Below are 14,511 nucleotides of genomic sequence, written 5' to 3' on the forward strand. Positions count from 1 at the left end.
AGGATCTGTACACAATTCTTGGAATTTGAAAACATCCCAGTTCTTGCATGGCCAGCATACTCACCTGACATGTCACCCATTGAGCATGTTTGGGATGCTCTGGATCGGCGAATACGACAGCGTGTTCCAGTTCCTGCCAATATCCAGCAACTTTGCACAGCCATTGAAGAAGAGTGGACAAACATTCCACAGGCCACAATAGACAACCTGATCAACTCTATGCGAAGGAGATGTGTCGCACTTCATGAGGCAAATGGTGGTCACACCAGATACTGATTGGTTGTCTGAGTCCCCTGACCCCCTCAATAAAACAAAACTGAAGATTTCAGAGTGGTCTTTTCTTGTGGCCAGTCTAAGGCACACCTGTGCAATAATCATGCTGTCTAATCAGCATCTTGATATGGCACACCTGCGAGGTGGGATGGATTGTCTTGGCAAAGGAGAAGTGCTCACTATCACAGATTTAGACAGATTTGTGAACAATATTTCAGAGAAATGGTTATTTTGTGTATGTGGAAAATGTTTCACATCTTTGAGTTCATACCATAAAAAATGGGAGCAATAACAAAAGTGTTGTGTTTATACTTTTGGTCAGTGTAGAACTTTAATAGCAATAGAAGTTTGATCTCACAACAGGGAAATTCATTTGTTAACTTAGCTAATAAAAACAGTTGATAGTTAAAAATAGATAATAAATAACACTATAATCTTCTTTTACTTTTGGCTTCTCCCATAAGGGGTTGCCACAGCGAAGCAACCCTCCCTTGAGGATGAGTTGCATGTTTAACTTGGCAATGTTTTGTGCTGGATGCCTTTCCTGATGCAACTCTCTCAATCTAACTGGGCTTGGGACTGGCACAGAGGTGAAGAAGGGAATGGGGAGCAGCCTGGAATTGAACCCAGGTTTCACGGGCGAAAGGTGCTGCAAACCAGCACGAGCTAAACCGGCCCCAATAAATAACATTTTATAAATAAATATAATGAACTGAAACACAAGTCAGTGTCTTGTGTTTATTATATTAAATGATTAATTCTGTTTTCCCCCAAAAAACTTAAAAAAACAAAAATGACAAGATAAAATACTGCTGTATAGAGGTTTGGGTTTCTTTAAAATGAAAAGCGGAAAATGTGTGGATTCTAAGAAAACAGCAGCTGTAATCTGAAAAAAACGTTAAAAAAACTAATTTCTCAAACATTACTTGATGGATTCATGCATATTTGAGTGTTATTTTAATTGTTTGTTTTTTATGGTTTGTCAGATGAAATGAAAGAAAACAAACTGCATGTAGACCTGCTGAGAGAAGTTAGTTGGTTAAAACAAAGAAAATTGATTTGTGAGGATGTGACTCCCTCATGTGGCAAAAGTCAGAAAACCATGATGTAATGAAGAGTTCCTTTGTTACTTTATTAAACTTATGGCTATGGTACGTGGGCACACAACATTTTAAAAAGGAACATTTAAAACAGGATTAAATGGCACATTTTATAGGTTTGAATAAGGGTTTATTGGGGTTTGCATGATTTTATTTTTCCTGTGTGGTGTGTAGATGAATTGGGAGCTACCTGGAAGAAAATAATTTTAGTCTTTATTATAATTATATTAAGGTGTGACTGCAAGATGTACTCACCTGTGATTGTCTTCCCCAGAGTGCTCCGGCAAAACCCTTCACCTAAGAACAGAGCTATATTTAAGGTTCCAGGAGAATCTATTCAGAGGCCTGAGGGGGGGAAGTCATTGTATTTGGACGATATTTGTTGTTTTAATGCTTCTACTTGATATTTTAAATTAGAGTAATACAGATGTATTGTCCCAAAGTTAAGGTGTTTTGGCAGAAGATGTGTGATTTCATTAATGATAAAATTGATTCTTGTTTTTTCTTATTCCTGTCATGAAATGACGTAAGTTCAGAATGACCCAAATGCTGGAACCTGGACAGAGACTCGGACAACGAGGGAAGTTTTAAGATGGTTTAATACAGCAGAAGGTGAGTAATGGCTTCTTTCCAGGAGGAGTCGCGTCGGCTGGCTGGAGGAGTCTTGCAGAGGGAATCCAGGAGCGAGGTACGAGAGACCAGAGGACCGCGACCAGGTGAGCACCAGAAGGGATTTTTCCTGAGACAGAGCGAGAGGCACAATGAGTAACATGAAACTTGGCAACATACAGGAACAAGAGCTGGCCAGACTAAGCACCATGGGATGAACAACGAACTGGCATCGAATGCTGATCCAAGCGCTCCTTAAGAAGGCTGCAGCGATGATGAAGTAAGTGAGGGCAGCTGGTCGCGTCCAAAACAGAGCAGGCGGGGGAGGGGGAGAGTATCTGGCAGAGGCACCATGACAATTCTGGAAAGATGTCTTGTTGGGTCTAATATAAAAAAATATGCAAAGGACTCTGGTTTACTTTTAAATCTTTTACTCATTTTGGCCAAATTTCATGTTCATAAATGTAAATTTTCTGGTAGAAAACCCTGTTTCACTGCATTCCTTTCTGAGTTGAATTAGTATATCAACAGTATTTGAAATTCAGAGAAGCAAAAATAAATCAGAACATTGTCTGTATATGATAGATTCAGTATTTTAGAGTTTAGAGTTTAACCCTCTGGCTTATTTCTATTTCTATTCTTGTTCTTCTGTTTGTTACATATGTGTATTTGATATTTGCAGTTGTGTTTTTTATTGCATACCTAAAAGTACATCCTTGTAAAATGGCATAATGTGCAATAAAGTTTATTTTAAAAAAAATTTTTTTTAGTGGCGAGCGTCTCTTTGGTTTGTGAATGTATTTGTCATGATCACGCGGGATTTCAGATAGACCCAGACGCTGGAACCCGGAAGGATACTCAGAAACGAGAGGTGAGTGCAAGAAGATTTAATTCTCTGAAGGAGAGTCTGTAACAGAGTTCTTGATGCAGCATGGCAGCTGACTGGAGGGTTGTGGCAGATGGAGGTCAAGGTCACCAACAATCACTCACCATTGCTTGCAAAAAATTAAGAATAAACTACCTTAAAAGTGTTTGAACACAATGTTTCATCAGAGAGGAAGACACTCAAATAGTGGTATTTAATGAATAAAATGACTAAATATTGTTACCAAACTAGTTACAACAGTTGATTCCTGTTTGTAATGACAACCGTTGATCCACTTTCCTGGTTCTATGCGGCACCATAGAGCTGATGTGGTCTAGAAAATAGCTGGATTCCTGATACTTTATTGTCTGTTTAAGTGTGTTATTACAAGCAATGACTAATACAGCCTGAAGTCTTTGGTGATTTTTCCGCATTGGCTAAATGTCTTAACTTCCGCTGGAATCAGATGACTCAAAATATTCTCCTTAAAGCAGTTAAATAACTTTATTGGAGGTCTTTTCTCGGAAATACCAGAGTATGTATACTTAGGAACGAATGCTGAGATGAGAAAAAGCAAAAGGATGAAATGCTTTATTCCAGCACCAGGTAATTAACACAAATGGAGCTCATCGAGCTAAAACGATTGTCGACAAGTGATCAAGAACTGCATGTTCCTTTTTAAAAAAGGGGAAAGTTAAAAAACAAAGACAGCTCATCTACTGGCTTGAAAGGCAAGTTTCTTCATCCACATCTGCACCTTTTCGTGGAAACTGCAATTCCTATTAAAGAGGAGGCTTGTTGGAACAGGTGTTGTTCTCTGCAAGTTTTATTTTGCTTCTTCATATTCATGTTTGTGCATGTGTGATCAGCATTCATGACATAGGTAGCTTGAGCAAGCACTTTAGTCACTTCTCCTCCTCCTGTCTTGGCTCGCTTGTTACGCAATTGTTAGTCAACGAAAGATGCCCCGGGTCACATAAAAAAATATCTCTAAATGCATTGATACTTTGTTTAAGGAAATCAAATGAAGTGAAGTTTTAAAAGCCTGAGGTTACAAATTTTTCCACAAATGGTCCAACTATATAGACCATTGTCGTCAAGGCGGGTAAAAGCCATAGGGAAGGACACACCTCTCTGCCTCCTTCTATCAAACCACAACATGTTGCAGCCTGCAAACCCAGATGTAATGCAGCATTTATGAGCTAAGAGGAGAGAAGCACCGTCACAACTGAGCAGCGGCGGGGTATTTCAGTTGGAAACATCCCTCCGAGGACGATTTGATTCCCTGTAAGGTCAGTCACTGATGTGGATATTTCAATGAAAAACCTCAACAGAGCTTTTAGTCAGATGGCTTGTGTTTGTTAAGACAGGAAATGTTTAAAACCTTCCCTTAAATGACCGTGATCTTTTTTGATTCATGTATTTTCCAATGAAGTTTTTTTTATGATAACATTTATTTTCAAGGCTGTCTTTAAACTTCAGCAACAGTTTCCAGTCGAAGTTGTCTTTCCTGTCCTTTCTGTGCATTTGTACACACATTTTGAGAATAAGACATTCTGTAGAAACGTAGTTTTCTATGATCAGAACAAGTTTATTGGAAGATAATTAGATTTTAGTAAGGACATAGAAAGTTAAGTAAGTGTCAAAGTTAAGTTAATTGTCAAAATTGATTGACACTTTGCTTCATCTTGGCTCAATGATGTTGTTATACATATAAAAAGCTGCTAGATGTTATGGTTTAGTTTGCTGAAAGCTATTCAATCGACTTAAAGGTTAGCTGACCCTAACCTGAAACCACGTGAAACCAGTGAGAGAGAGAATAAAATAGAAAACTGAGGTCAATGCGTTTTATCCTCATTTGATCCAGAAGTAGTTTGGCATTTTTGAGCATGCTGCTTGTAAATTCTCCAAAAGGCGTGATGGAAATGCTTCCGATGCTGCGTCAGGTTGGCAGAAATCCTCTGAAAGATTCTCTCTGTGGTTCTCTCCAGAGCTCTGGACTCCTGTCATTAAATAATCACACATGACAGGTTTAAGGACACATTCATCCATTGTTTACATGGATTCACCCTCTCTCATAAACACAGCAAGACTCTCACCTCAAAAGGCTTTTCATAAATCAGAGATATAAACATGTTTTTCACAGATCATTTATAGTCTGTGAATCACACCTGCAGTTTTTCAGGAAGGCTGAAACAAGTGAAAGTTAAAACTGGAAAAAAACGGTCATTCAGATCTAATCAGAGAGAAGAGGACGTCTGCTGTAAAAAGAAATTGAGACATAGGTTTCTATTTTTTGCAAGACTATTTTATAAAATAAAGCACACATTTTTTTATTGTTGTTATAAATGTGCCTTTTAACATATTTGTAAGAAAAGACAGTTATATAAAGACTTTTTTGCAGAGATGAAACTATTTTGATTTTAGAGACCCACTCCTTTAAAAAAAAAAGGGTTTTTGTTGTTTTAAAACACGTTCTTGAGACCTTTTTCTCACGATGGAGATTAAAATCGCATTTCTGAGTAATTCTGTTTTCAAATTGTTGTGAATCAGTAGATTATATTTGTAACATAGAAAATACGCTGGGTGGGCCACAAGCTCCCTGCTCTGCTCCATTCTGATGCATCCACTTGAACGTCTTTGTTTTCCTCGTCTGAGCTGGAATCTGGATCTAAACTGTACGGCTGGATAGCTACAATACTGCTCGCCATTTTTGTTGCACCACTAATGTCAGGTTGGGGTTGTCAGGGGCTGTAAGCCAGTGGGAGAGTGTAAACAGGAGGATGTTGGGAGCAGGGATTGGCTTATTCCTTGTCCACAAACCCACCCACAAGTCAAAGGTGAATTTCTGATCAACTCCTGCCGCTCTGCAGAAACTATGTCGCAGAAAGTGAGGTTTTCCTTTCATTTTGTCTAAAAACGGCATCATCACAGTGAAAAGACCACTGAACAAAAAATAGATCAAAAGAGGATCAGCGTGGGACTCTAAATGAAAAATGTTTCTACAAACATTAAATTATTTAGTTTTTAAGTAGAATTTCTTTATTTTTACTCTATGACTGAGACCTACATGTTTTGCTACCTTTTTTTTATTTTTACATTCAATAAAATGCAATTTACAGAGCGTGGTGATTAGATTCTATGTTCAGACATAATATTGTTCATTGATACAAGAGTTTATACAATTGTTTGTGCAATACTTTTTTTTTAACTATCCAAATTTTTACCCAAGAATCTTAGAGAAACAAACACATTTCAGCCGCACTTCTGCACGCTTACCTGCCATCTGCACAGACAGCTGCCAGCCACACATTCTAGATTATGAGGCTCTTTATAGCAGCTTTCAAAGAGAGCTCATGGGGACAGCCTCCTCTGTCTGGTGCCATTTCAATTTGGCCAAATGCAAGGACAATGGCAGCATTTTGACTTTATGCATGAATTTCCACCACATCCCATAATAGCTGTGACTAAGAACTGATCTGCAGCGTAGAGCAAAGGTCTAAAAAAGAAACCCAGAGATTTCACTATTCGTGCAAAGGAAGCTGGAATTAGCCTTTGATGGAGCTGTTGGGGGCAGATGACATGACATCTGACAAAGACTGTTAAAAAAGTTGAGATGTGAGTTAATTTAACAGGCAACAGGGTCAGGCTGAATGTGTCTGCGACTGTACAAAAGAAAGGTTTTTATTTCAATGTGGAATTCTCCAGGTTTAAAACCCTGTGAATTTATGAAAAATGGTTCAATGTTTTAAGCATAGAACTTTGGTGATATTTAACACATTTTTGACATACACTTATAATGTTTTGAAAAAATAATTGACAAAGAATAAAGTAAACTAATTCTGTGAGAAAAATAATACTTTATTATTTCATGACATCCACATTGTTTGTCAGCATTTTAAATCATAAAGATTATTTTTGTCTGTATGGCAGTAATATCCAGCCAATGTCAGTCACCAAAACCATAGATTAGATGGAACATTTCTGTTAATCTTTAACTAAAAACCTCTGGTTTATGATTCATTTTTTTATGTCCAGGTTAAAAATTGACTTCATCAAAACATGAAGAAAAATACCACAGTTCACGAGGACGACAGCGCTGTCAACAACAACTTCTCCACAACGGTTGGTGCCCTCATCCTCAGCCTGGTCTTCCTGTTGGGTGTCCCCGGCAACTTTTTCATCGTCTGGAGCATCCTGGCTCGCATCAAACGACGCTCAGTTACCACCCTCCTCATCCTCAACCTTGCATTTGCTGATGGGTTTATCATGGTCCTCACCATCTTCTTCATCATTTACCTGGCCAAGAAGAAGTGGATCTTTGGTGTAGCCATGTGCAAAGGCTTGTTCTACTTGTGCAACACCAACATGTACGCCTCCATCTTTCTGATCACACTGATGAGTGTCCACAGGATGGTGGCTGTGCTGTTCCCACAAAAACTCTCTTACCTGGTGACCAGGAAGATTGTGAGGAGAGTTATTGGGGGAATGTGGATGCTGGTCATGGTGATTGCTATCCCATCACTGGTGTTTCGGAATGTCATAGAAGTCTCCGATGACGAGACAAACCAAAAAAAACTGGTTTGTGAATCGAATCACACCCAGGCTCGACATGTAAGTGTAAGAATGTGTACTTGTGTGCATTCAATCAAAGCAGTTTACAAATGGTTTAATTATTCTGACCTGTTTATAGTAAATTAAAGTTTACTAGAAAGCACTGTTTGATGTTTCTAATGTTTAATATGATAACTTTTTAAAGTTTTTCTCAAAAAAAAAGGAACACACTTGGAAGAAGTACTAAATTCTGTTTACTGAATTTAGAACAATGCAGACATTCACTTTTTTAGTCCAAATACAGATTTCACTAAATGCTTTTTAGACCCATTTTTTCCTTCGCTTGTGCACAGGTGAGATTCCAGTATTCCCTGGAAACTGTGTCAGGATTCATCCTTCCTTACGCCGTCATCATCACCTGCTACGTCCTCATCCTGAAACGCCTCCGGCAGACCAAGTTCCGACGCCATGTTCGCAGCGAGAAACTCATCCTGGCTATTGTGGTGATGTTTGGCTTGTTCTGGCTGCCATATCATGTTATCAACATGGTAGAGGTGAGGGTAGATGTCCTTATTACTGTTAGTAAAATGAAAGCCCTTCATATTTCCTACAGCAGGATCCGTTGTGATTAAACACTGAGTGTGTGTTTTCTGTTCTAGGTGGCAGCAGCTTGGTATCCAGAAGATTCAAGCACAAGAGAATTGTAAGTTAAATCCAATTTCTTCACTTAAAACATTTACATTAAATGGTTTTAGATGCATCTTCCTGACATCCAACAACCAAAGCAAGTTTTACAGTGTTTTACCTGCCATGGGGCAGAGGCTACCATCAGCCTAAGTCAGAGGTCTGCAACCTGAGGCTCCGGGGTCACATGGGGACACTTTTATCTCCCGTTGTGGATTTGAAGAAAATTAACTATTTTTAACAAATAATTTCAGCATTTATGTTTATATTTTTAAACTAAGGTCATCTAAGATTAGTAAAATAAACTTTTTTTTTAATCACTGCTGACATACCACTAAATTGGGAGGCATTTGGTGTTTAACCGCTTTTCCAAAATGCAGACGTCCTACCTAAGAAAAATTGTATGGTTAAAGGTTTTAATCTACTGTCAGAATTGTCGGTTATTAGAAATAATTTAATTCAATTTTCATATTCTTATCTCCAGCTGCCCAACAGCACCTAGTTGCTGCTGAGAGGCAAAGTTCTTAAAAGTATATTAAACACACATATACGCACACACATTTTGCAAGGAAGGTGGGACCTAGGACCATCTGTCCCCTGCCTCTTCCCTGGTGGGGGGTACGGGCCCCTTTGCAACGGCGGCCGTGTCCCCGGGGTGCCGGCTTCCTGGGCCCGGCGGTGCTCTCTCCGCGCGGTGGGGGGGTTCACATTACATCTGAGCCGGGGGTGTTGGTGTCCCTGGGGGGTGGGTTCTGGTCCTTGCTCCTGAGCGCCAGGCCCCGCCAAACTTCCAACTGTGGCCGAGCCTGGTCGGGCCATATTTACAACACCCCTTGTGGGCCCTCTTTTTTCCCCGGGGTTCCCCCCTCCTGGGCGGGGGCGGCGGGCCCCTGCCTTGCTCCTCCCTGGACCAACCGTGGGCCGGGCGGATGGCTGCCTGGAGTGCGGAGCGGGTCTCCCTTGGGGGATCCTGGCTCGTACCTGGGGTTGGGGCGGGGGGATGCCCAGAACTCCTGGGTGGTGGTGGGGTGCTCATCTGGGGCTGTGGGCGTCCCTCTCCGGTGGGGCCCTGTGTTGGGCTCTCCCGGCGGGGCGAGGGGGCTGTTCTCCTGGTTGGGCTGGGGCGGCCCTCTCTTTCCCTCTGTGCCTCCCTGCTCTCTGGCTCTGGGGGGCCTTGCGGCGGTCCTGCTGGCCCTGGCCTGGGTGGCGGGCTTGGTCGCTCGGGCGGCGGTTGTTCCCTGCCGGTTTCCGTGTGGCGTGGGGGGGATTCCGGCTGCCGCTGCTGCTGCGGTGGGGGTCTTGGGGTGGGGATGGCTGGGCGCTCTCCTTCCTTCTTTACACATTCCACCATCCATATTAGAAGAACATGAGCACTCACCTGCACTGAAAAAAAAGACCTGTTGGATTGACATAAAAAAATCATGGACATCGGTTGCGCGCAAAAAAATCATGTTGAACCAATATAATTATTGCACATAATAAAATCATGTTCTACCGTAATGAATGCTTCTTTGTTTCTGCACCTAATAATTTTACATTAACAAACAAGATTTTATTATGTCATTTACCATAATTTTTTCAAACATTTAAAACACTATTATTTGTTTGAAATTACATAGTTCATTTAATTTATAAATTATTTTAATAAAATTTAAATTGAAAAATAAAATTGCAGATTATTATTTAAAGCAAATACTTTCTTGTGCATTATGAAAATCCAATGAACATATGACACTGAACACAAATTTCAGATTTAACTTTTTTATTATCTAAACTTGAAAAATATGTTTACAGTGTAGCATAAAATGACAAATCACAATAAATTGGGCTTGCCATTTTTATTAAACAGAAGATAACAGAGCCAAAGCAAACAGCTGGAATCCCTTCTTAGGAAAAAGTTAAACTATTTAAAGGTCATTTTATTCAAAGAGTCGGATCTTTAAGCCTGAAACCTTAGATACAACTTTGCCTTACAACTCTAATACAGTTTTTTTTGGATTACCTCAAAGGTGTGTGACGGAATGTCCAAGGGAGAGAACCCAAGAGCAGGAAGAACGACCCAAATCCAATAGTTCACTCGAAGGGGCTTTAATGCCAGAGAACCATAACACCAGAGCGTAGAACGAAGATGCTCCGACACAGAAACAAGATCAGACACTGCATAAATAGACAAACCAATCAACATAATACAGAACACCTGTGACCAGCGGGAGAGCTCAAGAAGGGAAGGGCCTCCAGGAGATCATAGCAGGAGCAAAGTCACGGCCCCATGACAAGGTGTTTCTGAGATGAAGATGGTAATCAGATTTGTGCTGTAAATAAGGCCAAAAAAGCCTTGGCATCTGCCACTCAGACACTTGGTGGGTCGACCCCCACAGCCTGGGAGATGTGGACCACGAGAATGTCCTCTTCCTCACCACTGCCAGTTTCCATTAGGAGGGAAATTTCCACCGTGGTGTCCTCGATTGCCTCCTGGAGTGCTGCATGGTCTTCATTCTAAAGAACACAAGATATTTGTGTGCACAGTTCACATTTGAAGTTTAGTTAAAGCGTCTAGATTACACAACTCACCTGTACTTTGAATAAACCCCAGAACTTTCTTATATTGGCGAGAAGGTCAGCAGTCTGAAATACAAAGAGTCAAAAAAATTTTAATTCACATGAAAACTTTGGAAAAATACAATTCTTACCCTTGGCTCATCAATAAATGTTATAGTTACTGGGTTAACAAAATCATTATATACTTAGTGTCATGTTAACAGAGGTAGTGGGATAACCATCAATTTGATTATTTATTATGTATGTATCTCTCTGCATAAAAGGTGCGTGTAAAGAGTAGGGCTGGCAATCTTGATTACCTCCCGATTCTATGACAATCCAGGAGACAATAATTCCAATAATATATGGTAAATGCATGGTGACCCACCTGACTCAGTGAAGACTGGAGCATGGACCCCAGCATGATCAGGGAGGAGCAGTTGGAAGTGTTGTGTGATGAGCTCTGTAAATTAATCAGGAAATAAATATAGTGACACTTCCACAGCTTTGTTGTATAATTTTACTAACTAAATATGCATTGGTTTGAAATCAATAGCTGCAAAAATATTCTTAAGAAATTAGACCTGAAAGAACATTTGACACCCCCCTCCCCCCACAGGATTCAAACCACGCTTAATGAGAACCCGCTAATTTTGAGATGGAAACTGCAAAACTAAACTAGCAGATCGGGAGTAGCTAATCCCCCCACCCATAAAGGATTCCCATATTAATTTATCAAATAGGGGGAATCTGTGAAGTAGTATTACAGACATTAATATAACTAAGGCTGTAAACTTTTTACTACACATTATACACTTGTTCCAAAAGGACATGAATATTTTCACTCCATTAAACTCTCAAAGCTAAAATAAAAATATGTTCAGCATCATAGAATGAAAACAAAGCTCTGATTGAAACCAAAGATTTATGTAAACTGGACACACCGAACGCATTCTGTGCACGAGACGCGCACGGAGAATGATTGACAGCTGACTGAGACAGAAGTGCGCTGCTGTTTGCTGGTCAAATAATGCTGTCCTTAAACTAGCTCATGGTGGAACGGTATGGAAAAACTAAATAATGACAATAGTAATGATAGCTTTTCACATTTTCCTTCAATTTCGGTCTCCACAACGCAGAATTTAGCAAAAAGAAATCCACTTAGTGACGATGAAAATTCCCCTGGCAGAGTTTCTGACTCTGTGGGAAAAAAAACGCCGTGCCCGCAAGCGCCCACTGCCCTCTGTCAAAAGCGAATTCCTACGTCATAACTACTCACCACTCTTCCCCGTACATCATTTGAAATCACCGCGTTTACAGCTGAATCTGCCTGCAACGTGAAAGTACAATTTACCGCGCACACACACCTCCCCCTACCTGCCGTCCGAGGGCTGCGGCCGGCAGGGACAAAAGTGGCGCGCAGAGCCTTAACTTTGATAACTACGACAAAAGTGGATTACAAAGCTCTTCCCCGTGGAAAAAATAACACTAATGATACATTTAGGCCTTCCACTTTCTTAAATTAATTTGTTAGAGTAAATTAACTTACCTTTTTTAAGTTCCTCCAGCCAGAGCAGGTGCTTGTAGCTTCTCTAAAATGGCTGACTGCAAAGTTTCCCCTCCTGGAATTCTTCTTCACCGATGGGGTTTACTTATCCAAAATTAAGGGGCAAAGGATCAAGCAGAACTATTTCATGTTTTGTCAACATGATTTAAATATATAAAAGTAACACAGCAAGACATTATGTGTGATTTTCAAGATTATATTATGTTTCGAAGGTAAACATAATTTGTTCATATTAAACAAACATGTTTACTATTTGTAAATTGAACAACCCCACTTTTCCCGTTTTTTCAGTGTGAGCACGGGTGTTGGCTCACCTTTGCACTGGCGGTTTGCGTGACTGAATGACTGAAATGTTTCACACTAGTTGGTTTTAAGGCATAAGTATGCGTGTGAGCACTATCTGTTTTGTGTACATGTCGACAGATGGACATTTTTGCAACTAGCAGGTGTGTTTGACACTTGGGTGTGTGTGTGGACAGGCTCCGCCCTTTTTGTACTGCATTTGAGCCTTACCATGGTGATTAACAACCAGTAAACTTGTTGCTTTATGCTGCTTCATGGTCTTATCCCCCTTCCCCTCCTACTATCACCCTCCTTCCCCCCCTCTCTCTAACGTCCCTCTCTCTTCTTCCCCTCTTTCCTTTTCCGTCCGGTCCAACACCAAAGATCTTCAAACATGTTTGAAATTAATAAAGTTTGGCCTCAATTACAAAAGGGGTTTGTTCAGTCATACCTTTGGTTTGTCTGAAGATTAATAACCCCTCTTGTTAAAGTAAAATATGTCCAACACAAGAGGCCCTCAGCTCTCATCTGTTTGCCTAGCTGTTGGACAGGACAAGGTAAAGAAAAAAAAAAAAAAAAAAAAAAAGTATATTATTGCAAGTAAATCCTCTGCAGCAGGAGGATCGCAATTGATACAGGGTGTATTTTATTTTGAAAGGAACTTGCATGTGCTGCTGTCAAAAGTAAAAGTTAGCTAATGAAAGATTTCACACTGTGATAATTGAATTAAGTTACATTTTGTTAATAAACGGCTTAACGGCCACCAAAACATGAAACATAAAAAAAGTTTGGATTTTGCTGCTTTCGCTAGGTTTTGATGAGTGAAAAACTGGACCAAAAGGTTGCAGACCCCTGGTCTAAGTGAACGTCTGTTGTGTCCACCTGCAGATTGGAGCTAGTCCACTCATCCTGCCGTGCAGTGACGTCGGCCTTGGCCTTCATCAGCAGCTGTGCCAATCCAGTTCTGTACACTTTTGCTGGAAAGTCCTACATCAAGAAGAATGGCTTCGCCTTCATGGCGAAACTCTTTGAAGGCACATCATCGGAGCAAACCGAGAACAAGAAGAGCCGGTTGATGGTGAAAAATGGAATAAGATCGAATGACAGCAACAACAGTTTGCCTACCCGTGAACAGACAGCAACTCCTGAAGTCAGTTAGGCCATGAAAAGGACTCCATGCATCCATGAAAGGTTTTACACACCTAACAACAACCATAACCCCCCGCAGTGTTTCTGTCTGCTGCATCAGAGCGAGTCAAAGGAACTGACGTCAGATGTTTTTATTTTTCTAAGTGCAGCTGTTTTACATCGTTTTTTCTGTTGATAGTGTTTACAATGTTTGCAACAAAAATAATGTCAATGCAACGCTTAACTTTCTGTGTACGTTAAATGAACAAAATAAGTGTAATTTTGTAAAATAATAAATGTTTTAAGTTTGTTTAAGTTTTAGTATCATTAGTGGATTAACACCACCTCATCTAAACACTTTGGTAGGAAAAAAATGGTTTTGTATCCTTTTACAAAAATCACACAACCATCAATGACAGACAATTTATAGGTTATTGTAATAATTTGACAACAAGTACAGGCGTGACATCCCAGTAGCCTTAAACGTTCAGCAAAAAGATAACAAAGAAAAAGAAGATTGCTGTGACAGCAGCTGTTACAGTAGTTTCTTTTTAGGAAACCAGTGTCCTGTATATAACTCCAAAAGAACATTTTAAACTAGATAAAGAGTTGTGTTTTAAATTTTTAACATTAAGCATTTTAAATCAAGAGATCATAGAAGAATGATCATGAGGCTAAGATGTGTGCCCTTTAGTCAGAGTTGAGGTACAAACATACTCCTGAAAGGACCCAGTGGGAGGTGTGCATGGTGGTGAACAGGTCGGCTTCAAACACCAGTCCAGCACCTGACGCGTTCCTCCGCAAAGAAGTGGTGTACACCGGAGTTCTCAGCGTGTTCTGAGGTTTGAAAAATATAAAAAGATTCACAAACGTCAAAGTAAAAGGCAGAGAACTCCAGAGGTGTGTGGCGG

General features: G+C 40.3%; 2 protein-coding genes and 1 long non-coding RNA gene across 7 annotated transcripts in view; 1 reads left to right on the forward strand and 2 right to left on the reverse strand.

Moving 5' to 3' along the window:
• Positions 1-4,015: 4,015 nt before the first annotated feature.
• On the forward strand, positions 4,016-13,915 carry ltb4r2b (leukotriene B4 receptor 2b). 2 transcript variants are annotated; one of them, XM_011486162.3, is made up of 5 exons: positions 4,016-4,139; positions 6,886-7,461; positions 7,755-7,955; positions 8,061-8,104; positions 13,361-13,915. In XM_011486162.3, exons 2-5 carry the CDS (start codon positions 6,910-6,912, stop codon positions 13,629-13,631), a joined length of 1,068 nt encoding a protein of 355 aa, XP_011484464.2. In that variant the 5' UTR covers positions 4,016-4,139; positions 6,886-6,909; the 3' UTR covers positions 13,632-13,915. The 2 variants fall into 2 exon arrangements, with proteins under 2 accessions (XP_011484464.2, XP_020566328.1); XM_020710669.3 differs by having other exon boundaries at positions 4,037-4,134.
• Positions 9,831-12,310, reverse strand: LOC144986808 (uncharacterized). Of its 2 annotated transcripts, none has more exons than XR_013650657.1 (4): positions 12,173-12,310; positions 11,012-11,086; positions 10,657-10,710; positions 9,831-10,581 (listed from the first exon to the last, which is right to left on the reverse strand). It is a non-coding gene; the product is annotated as an uncharacterized LOC144986808 (long non-coding RNA). The 2 variants fall into 2 exon arrangements; XR_013650658.1 differs by lacking the exon at positions 12,173-12,310 and adding an exon at positions 11,903-12,079.
• dnah10 (dynein axonemal heavy chain 10) overlaps positions 13,738-14,511 on the reverse strand; it is a 33,263-nt gene continuing 32,489 nt past the window's right edge. For all 3 annotated transcript variants that reach the window (XM_011486028.4, XM_078934999.1, XM_078934998.1), the window contains exon 78: positions 13,738-14,437. In XM_011486028.4, coding sequence (XP_011484330.2) covers positions 14,291-14,437 — 147 coding nt within the window. In that variant the 3' untranslated portion in view covers positions 13,738-14,290. The remainder of the gene's footprint in view (positions 14,438-14,511) is intronic.

This window comes from Oryzias latipes, chromosome 17 (genome assembly GCF_053564925.1).
Source record: "Oryzias latipes strain Hd-rR chromosome 17, Olatipes_Hd-rR_3.1".
NCBI classification, from domain to species: domain Eukaryota; kingdom Metazoa; phylum Chordata; class Actinopteri; order Beloniformes; family Adrianichthyidae; genus Oryzias; species Oryzias latipes.